A 12,911-nucleotide genomic window follows, 5' to 3' on the forward strand; every position below is an offset into this window, starting at 1 on the left:
TCCTGTTTCCTTAATTTTCTTTTTAAATTTTTCAAGAAGAGTATGAATGTAAAGTTATCTAACTAATATTACCAAAAGTAATGGAAAGCTCTTTTCTCATTTTAGTAGGTCAGTCAGAAAACAAAATAATCTGTAAAGAAGATAGGCAGCTACCAGTTCATTCTCAAAATATTAATTCAAATATAGATAACTAAATGTCTAATCAATAATTGTGGTGACCTAAACAAAAAATAGAACAAAAGAAACTTAAGTTAATATACTCTATTAACCAGTTCAACACCAGCAAATCTAACTACTGAATATACAGTCAAAAAATAAAATAAAATGTTTTTAATTTAGATAAATAGAGTCTATAATAGGTCTTGAAATTTAAAAAATATTCTGAGTATATATTTCATAATAAATTAGATAAAGTTTATATGTATATCACATTTATTTATTTGCAAACAAATTATGTTATTATTACAGCTTTTGTCTAGAAATGTGTTTATCTGACAGTGTTATTTTGTGTGTTTCATTTGTCAAAAATGCTAACTAACACTATGTTAATGAGAATTAAGGCTCTTTTTTGCCCTTTGGGGTCATAAAATAGAGACTGAAATGGGCTTTGGGGTCAGATGAAACTCAGTTCAAATTCCAACTCTAATGCTTACTACCTGTGCAATGACGTATGAATTACTTAATTTGCCTAAGTCTTAGAATTTTCACCAGTAAAGTAGGATTCCTGTAAAGGACAAACACAAAAATATATATTTATTAAGTGCCTAGAGAATAGCAGATGTTTGATAAATGTAGCTCTTACTATATTAGGTGGAGAGGTGCCTCAGACGTATCTGGAAAGCAAAGGCTCTGCTTCAGGTCCTCATTTATTTTTTCATTCAAAGGACATTTAGTGAGTGCCTACTATGTATTAGGCTCTTGGGTAGGCCACAGAAGGCAGCATTTACAAAGAAGCAACAGAAATAATATAATACTAATATAGGATCACATAAATAGTGTTATAGAAATAATAATAGCAATATATATTGAATGCATGCCATATACTGGCACTTCAACACAGTATCTCCATTCCCATCTAAGGTCACAGAATGTGTGGCTATAAAGCTTGTGATTTTAACAAATGCACCATAATACTTTTCTCGAAGGAAACAAAACCCTAGATCACGCATCACAAGTGGCCCACCAGAACCTTTTCAGAGCTATTCAGTAACAGTGGTGAAGGAAGAGAAGAAGCCCAGGTCTCTGGCAAACTCACCCTCCCATTTGCACATTCTAATTGTGCATTAATTGCTCAGAAATACAATCTTAAAAAAAAAGTATGAGGATTTTATCATTTCTAAATCATCCTTTGAAAATACTGAATGTTACAGTGATTTCAAGATTGAACTCCCCTCAAAATAATAAATGCGAATTAACAGTTTAAAAAGACAAAGAAAGAATAATTATATTCCCTTTCAACAGACCTATTAAGTATTTCTTTAGAACAAAATAACTCATTAAAAAGGGCACACTGTCCTTTTATACACCAATGTACTCAGCTAATCAGCTTAGTGCCCCAAAAAAGGATGTACATACTATTTAATTTACTAGTCAAGTTGGCTTATGGAAATTACTACTTAGCATGATTGCCTTTGGATAAAGAAGAAATAGGTGTGGGGGGGGAATCTACTTAATGAGGTTGTTTTACCCTTCTGAAGTGAGACTGTCAAAATCATGTCTAGATTAGATAATTATACAACTAAGCAAAGATTTTATAAACTGTTTTAACTATCATAAAAATCAACTTCTTAAGTTAAGTAACATACCCTTATAGGCTTTATAGCGTTTATAATAATGTTAGCATTTTAAATGTCACTTGCCTTTTTCAAATGCTCCTGTATTTTAGACTCCATGTCGTCAATGTGTGAAATCATTTTGTTTACACATGGCGCTGGAATATTTACTAAAGAACAGCTGTGACGTCGACATGGGTAACTAAAGTAAATGCCTTGGTTCACCCCTGAAGATGAAGCAGACAGTGGAAGTTAGTTATCAGTTATATACAGTGTGGTACCTTGATGTTCAGAAAATGCAAAATATTCAGCTTTATTAAACTAATACTCTTAAATATTTTTAACAAATAGGTTGAAAAACATGTCACAACTACAGAATGAACCTTCTCCAAATTTAAAAGCTAAGATAATCATTTATGACTTAAAATGTAACAAATAAAAATGAACCAAAGAAGCACGAATAAATCTTCAAAGTTAAAAACTTTAAGTGTCCCATAGCATTATAAACTAACCACTGGGGGTGGAGGGAAAGTAAAGAAAAATGGCAGAAAACATAATAATCCATTTGTTTCTAATAAATCCTAAATCGATTTAAAAATGACTTTGAAATATATTTTAAATTCTCCTGTCAAAGAGATTCCGCATCTTCCAATGTAAATAATATCCAACCACTCATGCATTGAAGGATTTCTTCCTTAAATCCAGCATGAGTTTCTCTTGCTGAAGAAAATAATACCAGGTCCCCTTCATCCTCATAATAACCTCATTTTCCACCTTCCATTTCTGAAAATTGGAGTCTCTTACAAAGAGTGATTGATGTTCTCACTATAGCATTCAAGTTGTACTCATCATAAAATCCACTCAGTCTGATGTGCCTCAATGATTCTAATCCTGGCATGTCCTGAATCAACTGAAGGTTGCAGAAGCACAGCAAAGTTGTCCATGAAACTCCACCAAAGTGCTTACTTGCAGTCCTGTTGTGTCTAAGGGCTCTACTGGGCTGGAATAGAGCTGCAGTTACTGATCTTAAATGCAAAACACAAAACAGGCTTGGTGCTTCAATGAGAACAGTGAGATGACCTCATTTCAGTTGACCTTGAGAAACAGAGGTAATGCTATTGCCCACGGACTGCGCCTTTTGTTTCAATGCCAGCCTATAGAGATGGTACAAATTTTAGATATCTTCATTTAAACTGAGATCTTTTAAATGAAGTCTCCTCCAAAAACACAACTTCTGTGAAAATGGCGTATGTTTCATTCATAAATAAAAATTTTTACTCTATCCCATGTATATGAATATATGTGTGTCTATATATATACACATATACACATTATCTTGATTACGTGAGGAAAACTAAGGCTTAGAGAAGTTCTATAACATGTCCAATTCCACAGAACTGGTAGTGGGAGAGCTGGTACTTGAATGATATCTTGCTGGCCATAGAGTGTAAGCTATTCTTCAAAGGTTGTTTTTATATTTTTTAAAATGTGGCAAAGGGAAGCAGTCCTAAAAATATATTTCAGGGCATCTCAAATGTATCACATACCACTTGTTTTTGAATTTTGAAAGTTCCTTCATGATATCAGTTTGCTTTGATCAGACTGAACATATATACTTGCTTTGACTATTTTGTGTGTGTTATATCCATATTTCTTCTTTAGTTCATACACAGATATATACATATTTTCATCTTTGTAATAATCAAAGGACCAAAGTACAAGCTGGTGAAAATTACATATTGATCTCCTATCCAAGTATCTTGATAAGGGCATGTTGCCCTTCCCTCTAGAAATAAAAAGATTTTAATGTACATTTAACTACTAGGCAGTTGTCCTTATACTCAAAACATTTGTTTTGCTTCATAAAATGTAGGGAAAACAACGATAGTAATGACTCATTTAACATTTTTCTGCATGTGCCACTTTCAACCTATTGTGTGAATACTAATTAATTTCCATAGCACCCCTATTACTTGGGATTTACAGTGTACATGTGGTAAAGTGCGGAAAATAAAATACTATGAAGTTAAATTTTGCACTAAAATTCTGTAACACTTGGCATCATAAGCAGCACAAGGTAGAATCAGAATTCTGGAGTTCTTACTGCTGTTTTTATCCTAATGCATGGTATAAGTTAAAAGTTTACTTTGCAGTTCTTTTTAATTTCACCCACCTTAAAAAGACACCTAGATCACTGAACTAGGTGTCCACATTCATTCATTTTTTGACGTGACTGATAACTGTGCTTCCTAAGCAAAAACTACACAGTCTCTAGCCTTAGATTTCTCATTTAAAAAATGAATGGGTTGGTAGGATGTTATATAAAATGTTTTTCACCTAAAATTCCATGATATAATGAGAACTAATGGTCTTAGTCAAACATTAATTGATAGAGCTGTTCCTGGTGAAGTCTGTGCACAAGTGGTCAGGGTGTTTAAAGAACTAAGCTCCAACAGGACTCATCCTCTCTAAACATCTGCCCAATTCCAACTTCCTTTCTCAGAATCAATATATAAGGGGAAAAATCTCCCTGGATCTAAGCCAGAGTTGAGGTTTGTTGAGATCCTGCAATGTGAAACTTCCATTGGAGAGAAAATATGGACTGGCTAATTGTGTTGGCAAATGAAATAAAAAAATGCTATGTTCATAAACTGTCAACTCTCCTTGCTCAGTGAATTTGATGTTTGCATAATTTATTCACCTAGCCATAATAATTTAACATGCATTTGAAATTTTAGATGGTAAAATTAAAATCGTACCAGTGGATATGGGGAATGGGTGGAATGATACTGACTACAGAGAGCATGAATGAACTTTCTGGAAAGATGGAAAATTCTATATTCTAAGATAATAGTAAAATAAATGTGTATATTTGTCAAAAGTCATTGACTTGTGTACGTACTTGAAGTGAGTGAACTATACTGTACTTAAATTTTACCTCAAAAAAATTTGTTTTATAAAAAGACCACTAACCATACCCTAGTAACAGAATTCAAAAACTTCCTATCAGATTCTCCATCTCTTTTAACTCTTTATATAGCACAGAACAGAGTAGACAACCCTTCCTGGAATGTTCTTTACTTTAATAGCTTTCTCTCACTTCTTCATTGCCTATTTCTCCTCATAGGCATGACTCTTGGTTAAGAATTAATTTTCACTTAGTCATCTCCTCTAAGTGCTTAACTCCCAACTAAACATCTTTACACTTAACTTTACCCTGTACAACTCTTCCAAAACATCCTTCCTAGAGCCTGACCCTTCACAGAGAGTGACCCTAGCACTGAATGTAGGAAAGGGGAGGTGGGACCTGGGGGATGCTTTGCAGGATGAGAGGATGGAAGTTAAAATTAGAATGTACCCACTGAGAAGTTGATATACCACAAACAAGGAAATAAAGAAATTCATGATGCCTGTAATCTAACCTGTCAAAGCCAGAAAGACTATGGGGGGGGGGGGGGAGCATTCCTATCATCTGGCATAGAGCTAGAAAAGATAAGGGAGACATACAGAGAGAGCTCCAGGACAGGAAGGTTCTGATACATTGCAAGCAGTGAGAATGGTGCCTGCCAGAGTGGATAATCAGGAACTATTTGGCAAGTAAAGCACTGATGGGAGAGTAAAGATATACCAAGACAAAACTTTTGATTACAGGCCTGCCTCCAATCTACTTAGTATTAAACATTTGGACTTTTTCAAGGCCAACAAGCCAAAGGTAGTCCAGAGGAGATATCTATTTGCAAAGCCAGTATTTCTAAAACTAAACTCATCTTTGTTCCACTCAACCTCCTTTCCTTTCTTACTTTTCTGTTCCCATTATCAAAGTGTGCAACAGTTAAATCATTGTTGAACCCTCTTTTCATTCATGTTGCTATATTAATATAGTATCAAATCTTAATCCTTTATAATGTCTTCAATGCCTATCTTTCATAGCCATTGATCCTTCGTAAATTAAGCCCTTATGACTTAAGCTGGACTATAATGGTAAGGTAATCAGTCTCCCTATTTCCTCCCATAACCAAATAATTCTGCATAGCAGACTCATATTTCCAAGCAAAGGATTTGGTTATGTAACATCTCTACTCAAATATATATAGGGCTAGAGACTGAGAAATAAAGGTCACACTCTTGAGCCTGAAATTCAAGTGCTTCTTGACTATACCTTAATCATTTCTAGCTTTATTTTAAGCAATTAGTTTTTTTTACATTTCTCAATCTTTCCTATGTTGTAGTCAAAGTAATCTATTTTTTCCATATTTTGTGCTGTTTCATCACTGTTATTTGACTCATTCTGTTCTTCTTGCTTAAATACCCTCCTTACTTTTCATATACAAACGTATCCTTCAATGTTCAGTTCAAATCGGTCCTTATACATTACAGTTCTCCTAATCCTTGGTATTACTCAAAACACTGAAGGTACTTCTTGCCCGTACTATTTGTTTGTGTACTACTGTGACACCACAATTTACAATAAATAATATGTATTTGGCCTTTGTCTTGTTTTTGGCACCAAGCTCCTAAAAGCCTTGGAATTTCCTAAATGAGAGCCCTAAAGGCGTCCTTCATTGCATTAATGAGATGACTTTTGGACCTCCACCTAAGGGTAGGGGCTGGTTGCCAGGAGAACTAACCATGTGATTGGAAAATTAAAACTTTCAATCCCATCCCCAACCTCTGAGGAGGACAGAAGGGCTGGAGGTTGGGTCAATCACCAATGGCCAATGATTTAATAAAACACACCTATGTAGTGAACCTTCCATAAAAATTCAAAAGGACAGGGTTCAGAGAGCTTCCAGTTATTGAACATATCGATATTTAGGGAGAGTGGTGTGCCCAGAGAGGGCATAGAAGCTTTGCACCCCTTCCTCATTTGTGAATGTACACATTGCACCATCTCTTCCTCATACCTTGCCCCATGAATCTCTTCCATCTGGCTGTTGCTGAGTTATATCCTTTTATAATGAACTAGTAAACTAGTACATAAAATGTTTGAGTTCTGTAAGCCACTCTAGCAAATTAATCAAACCCAAGGGGAGGGGGTGTTTATTAAAACCTCAAATCCACAGCAGTTGGTCAGAAGCTCAGGTGAAACCCGGGATTTCCACTGGTATCTGGAGTAAAGGAGGGGCAGTCTTGTAGGACTAAGCCCTCAACTTGTGGGATCTGATGCCATCTCCAGGTAGATGGTGCCAGAACTGAGTTGAATTGTAGGACACCCAGCTGGTATCCAAGAAATGCTTGGAAACCCCATGCTCACACATTGCAATAGAGTACAGAAATTTTAACTATCTTGTGCCATCTCTGTTCTTCCACATAATTCTTTCCTAATTTGTAATAATTAGTATATAGTTATATTTTATTTCACCTGAGGATTATATATTCCATTTCTCAAATATATATGTATCCTCATAGCACACATACCAGTGTTTTGAATTTACTGGCTCATAAATCAATCATTGATAATTTTTTTAAAATGTCCGAAACCACCTATGGTTCATAACTAACTATCAGCAATAAACTCTAAGCCAGAACATTAAAATTCTATTCAAGATTTCTACTGGACAGAAATAGATAAATAAATCAAACTGGCAACTTATCCCAATTTTATCCTGTCAAACTGAAAAACTCCAAAGCAAAAATTTACCAGTCAAGATTAAATCAAAACTTAAAATTTTTTTTGGTATAAGTTTTCCACCAGAATGATCTAAGAAAGAAATATGAACACCTGTACATCGAATGTACACACTGCACCATCTCTTTCCACACAGAATATCAGAAACACTTTTAGAGATGTCTTATGGATTCTCGATGAACAAGTTCTAATTCTGGATTTCACACCCCCAAAACATAAGTCCTTCTTTTTTTCCTTTTGTAAGGCATATCCTCATTAAACTGGAAAGTTTCTAGCACCTGCCAGTCCTGGCATGAGCAATAAAGAATATGTTTATTTTCGAAATTAATATATTTGTGAAATTATAAACAATTCTAATAAACCAAATTGTAATTAACAATATATTATTAATAAAGTATACTATAATATTGTATTCTTAATATTATATATAAGTACTTTGTTAACTACTAATTGATATTTAGGGTTTATTTCTCAATAAAAATAATATTGACATCACAAACTAATGAGTGAATATAAATATAGTTTACATAGGTAACTATACAATTTACATTCAGTCCTCACCTTCAGTGTTTGTCATTTTATTTTCATAAAAAATCTCAACAGCTTCCTTGGGGGCGCCAAAAGGAACCAATGCTTGTGATGTGGCATTATCTTTTCAGAAGAAAACAAAAATTTTAGAAAGCAGTTAATATAAATTTTTAAAATAATTAATGCACAAAACTATGTTGTGAAAGTGTTGTCCTTGAAAAAGCAACAATAATACAAACATTAACCAAAACTCACAGTAGAATATCTTCAGATGTTTCTATGTGTTATTCAATTGGCTTAGTTCTTACAAAAAGGTATTCAAAATAGCATACAGCTATTAATAGCAAACAGAGACCAATCAGAGTGATGTCAAAATAGTGGAGTAGGATATTGCTACTCAAATAACTATTATAATACATAGGAATGATTTAAATTTATCTAAAAATAATGGCCAAATAAAACTGATACAGAAAAAACAGTAAATAAAATATATACATTTCTTTTCCAAGAAAGAAAATTTAATGTGACCAAATTATGAAGGAATCTAGAACTTAAGCTAAACAGTTATAAAGTCTTAACCTAAAAACTTACTATTTTAGAAATTAAAGCTATAGTTAATAAATATTTATGTGTGTGTATAATAATACAGCACATCTAATTTAAAAAGCAATGCATTTTTAACATAAAGAAAAATTTAGAGAAAAAATAGAGATTTTAACTCACCCTCATTTCTGTGCATATGCATCTCAGACTAACCAAATTTATATAGATCTGATTAATACAATATGACAAATTTGATAAACATATTAGGAATTCCACAGAGATACATGATTTTAACTGTAATACAACTTTAGGAAAAGTGAAGCTAGCTCAGGCAACAGTAACTCAAAAAGTGTAACAAATAGAAACTAACTACATTAACCAATTTACTCTACAATTAGAAATGTCACATAAAATTAATTCAAAAGTACTTTGAAATTTTAATGTGTATTTCCAAATAACAAATGCATCAAAGAATAATTCTATGTCATAAGGTTTTCATTTAAAAATGAAAACCACTTTGTAAAAAAAAAGGCTTAATAAACTGAAAATCAACAACTTAAATCCATCAGGAAATTTAAATCACAATGCAAACTAAACCACACAAAAAAACAGAGAGACAGAGGCAAATACAGAGAATCATAGCTTTCTGGGAGTAGAAGTTGCTGAAGCCAAGAAAGGGCAGAAAATTTTGAACTGTTATTGATGAACTGCTGTGGGCTGTGCGAACTAGCCTGTGGATTAAAAGTTCCTGGGAACCAGCTTTAGAGGGTCACTCACACCTTCATTAGTTTTATTCCCAGGAGGTTCATCAGGTTCTCACAGTAAACAGTAGAAAAATATTATTTCCTGCTTTCAGAAAGAGAAGGGGGAAAGTAACTTTTGAATTATGCCCAGGGTGAAAAATAACCATTTCCAAAATGGCTATGGGCTATGCCCAGAGTTATATTTTCCACCTGCCTGCAAAGGAAACTAATCTAAAGGAGCCTAACTGATGTAGGGAAGGGACTCCAACCCTCCCCCAGCCTTCTTGTCACATTTAATGTGGAAAAAGACAAAGAAGCATGACATAACATTATGTATTTGTCAAAACCCACAGAACTATACCATGTAAAGAACAAGCTTGGCAGGCCGGCCAGCGTGGCTCAGTAGCTGAGCATCGACCTATGATCCAGGAGATTGTGGTTCGATTCCTGGTCAGGGCACATGCCCAGGTTGCAGGCTCCATCCCCAGTGGGGGTAGTGCAGGAGGCAGCTGATTGATGACTCTCTCTCATCATTGATGTTCCTGTATTTCTCTCTCCCTCTCCTTTCCTCTCTCTGAAATCAATAAAATACATATTTTAAAAAACTAGCCCTAGTGTAAAATATGGACTTTAGTTCACAATAATTTATCAAGTCTAACAAATAAACAACACTAATAAAAGATGTTAATAATACTTGAAACTAAGGGGGCAGACAGTGGATATGTGGGAACTCTATACTATCTGCTAATTTTCGGTAAACCTGAAACTACTTTAAACATTAAAATGTATTAATTTAAAAAATCAATCAACAGAAATACTCTCTGAGGAAATCCAGATTTTGTGTTCACTAGTCAATTACTTTACATCATCTGTTTTAAATATGTTTAAAGAGCTAAGAAAAGCATGTCTAAAGAAAATGTTAAAGGTATGAGAGTGATATCAAATAGAGAGTATCAGTAAAAAGACAAAAGTAAAATGGAACCGAGTAGATATTATGGAGTCAAAAACTATAATAAGTGAAATGAAAGTTTCACTAGAGGAGCTCAATAGCTACTTTGAGACAGCAGAGAAAGATCAATGAATTTACTGAAAGGTCAGCTGAGACCACCCAGTCGGACGAACAGAAGGAAAAAAAGAGAAGCAAAATGAATAGAGCCTGAGAGACTCTCTGGCAACATCAAGCGCACCACCACAGGCCTAGCAGGAGCCAGAGAAAGAGGGAAGGGAAAAAGCAGTAGAAAGACTACTTTAAGAAACAATGATTAAAATATTCCAAATGCGATGACGAACAATTTATACATCCAGGAAACTCAAGGAACTCCAAGTAGAATGAACAAAATTAGACACTTCATCACTATCTTGAAAGCAGTGAGAGGCAGAAATAAATCACTCACAAGGAATCATCAATAAAATCAAAGGTGGTTTATGAATAGACACCGTGGAGCCAGAGGGAACAGAATGAGACTTTTTTCATGCTGAACAAAATAAAATAAAAAATTCAACCAAAACTTTTAATCAGGCAAAACCACCCTTTAAAAATGAAGAAAAAAAATAAGACATTTATAGATAAACAAAAACTGATAGGTTTTCACTAGCAGACTTGCCTATAAAAATTAAAGGAGTCATTCAGGTTCAAATGAAAATAGTACCTTGAGTCTTCATTAAAGAATGACTAGTGCCCTAGCCAGTTTGGTTCGGTGGTCAGAGCATCTGTCCGTGGACCAAAGGGTCTCGAGTCTGATTCTGGTTAAGGGCACAGACCGCTGTTGCAGGCTCAGTCCCACCCCCGGTTAGGGAGTATGTGGGAGGCAACCAATCTATGTGTTTCTCACATTGATGTCTCTCTCTCTCTCTCCCTTCTACTCTCTGTGAAAAGCAATGGAAAAAATATCCTTGGGTGAGGATTTTAAAAAAAAAGGGGGAAGGAAAAAATAGCATAGCGCTAAGAAGAAAGGTAACGGTGCATTACATATTAGTTAAATATAAAATCAATATCAATGTACTTTTGTAGCTTTTTTCTCTATTTGATTTAAAATATAACTTTAGAAAGCAATAATTTAAAATCTACAGTAGTAGGCACAAATGTAGAAAGATAATTTGTGACAATAACAGCAGAAGGAAAGCTGAAATAAAGTATAAAGAAGCAAAGTTTATGTTTAATATTGAAATTACATTATTATTAATCTGAGATTGTTATAAATTATGTCAATTGTAACCCCCAGCATAAACCTAAGAAAATAATCCAAAAATATATAGTAAGGCAAATGACAAAGGAATTAAAATGGTACACTAGAAAATATCTTTTTATTATATGAAGGGACAAAGGCAAAGAAAGCCATGAGACATCCAGATAAAAAATTAAGTGGCAGTTTTAAGTGCTACTTTTAACAAGTTAAGCTAAATATAAATGGATTAAACTCTCCCATCAAAAGTCAGACATTGGAAGAATTCAAATACACACTTTAGATTCAAAGACAAAATAGTTTGAAAGTAAAAGGATGTTAAAGATATACCATGCAAACAGTATATAAGAGAGCTGGAGTAGGCATATTAATATCAGGTGAAACAGACTTTAAGGCAAAAATTATTAGTAGAGATAAAACATTTTATAATGATAAAAGGTCAATCTATCAGGAAGCTTTAACAATTATAAACATATACAAACCTAACAAATCTTTAAAATACATGAACTGACATAACTGAAGGAAGAAACAGACAATTCAACAATAAAATGGGAGACTTCAACTGCCCCCTTTAAATAATGGACACAACTAGAAAGAAGTTAGACAAATAAATAGCAGACTTTAAAATACCATAAATCAACTGTACCTAAGAAACAACTAGAGAATATTCCACCAAGTGCAGAAAACATGTTTTTTAAAGTTTATATGAAACATTCTACATAATAAAGCATATAATAAGCCATAAACAAGTTTCAATGTATTCGAAAGAGTTGAGACCATACAAAGTAACTCCTCAGAACGCAACACTGAAAATAGAAATCAATGACCACAGAAAATTTGGGAAATTCTCAAATGTGAATTTTACACACAACTCTGAGTAAGCAATGAGTCAAAGGAAAAAATCACAAGATAAATTGAAAAATACTTCAAGATGAATGAGAACAAAACTATAAAACACCTAAACTTACGCAGCATAGTGAAATCACTGCTCAGAGGGAAATTTATAGTTGTATATACCTACATTTAAAAAGAAGTAAGACTCAAATAAATACATTAGTCTCCCATCCTAAAAAAAAAAAAGTACAGCAAACTAAGTCCAAAGTAAACAGAGGAAGGAAATAACAAATATTAGAGTAGGGACAAATGAAATGGAGAATAGCAAAACGTAAGGGAAATAAACAGAACCAGAAGGTATTTCTTTGAAAAGATTAACTTAATTGACAAAACTTTAGCTTGACTAACCCAGTGGGGTATGGGGGGAGGAAAAAAACAAACGATACTGGAAGTACTAAAACCAAGAATGAAAGGATATTACTAACTACCTTACAGAAAGGCTTATAAGGAAATACTATATACAACATTATACCAACGCATTAAATAAACTAGATGAAATGGACAAATTCCTAGAAAGCAATAAACTATCAAAACTGTCTCAAGAAAAAAATAGAAAATCTGAATAGAACTGCAACAAGAAATTAAAGTAATAAAAATTCATCCTACAAAGAAAAGTCCT

The 12,911-nt window shown here is 33.7% G+C and overlaps 1 protein-coding gene across 1 annotated transcript in view; it reads right to left on the reverse strand.

Annotated features, from left to right (window-relative positions):
• Positions 1-8,674, reverse strand: part of CCDC178 (coiled-coil domain containing 178) — a 240,004-nt gene extending 231,330 nt beyond the window's left edge. Inside the window, exons 1-3 of the mRNA XM_016195988.2 lie at positions 8,653-8,674; positions 7,963-8,052; positions 1,860-1,999 (exon numbers count right to left, since the gene is read on the reverse strand). Coding sequence (XP_016051474.2) covers positions 1,860-1,999; positions 7,963-8,052; positions 8,653-8,674 — 252 coding nt within the window. The remainder of the gene's footprint in view (positions 1-1,859; positions 2,000-7,962; positions 8,053-8,652) is intronic.
• Positions 8,675-12,911: the final 4,237 nt, after the last annotated feature.

Source organism: Miniopterus natalensis, chromosome 7, assembly GCF_054644295.1.
Source record: "Miniopterus natalensis isolate mMinNat1 chromosome 7, mMinNat1.hap1, whole genome shotgun sequence".
Taxonomy (NCBI): Eukaryota; Metazoa; Chordata; class Mammalia; order Chiroptera; family Miniopteridae; genus Miniopterus; species Miniopterus natalensis.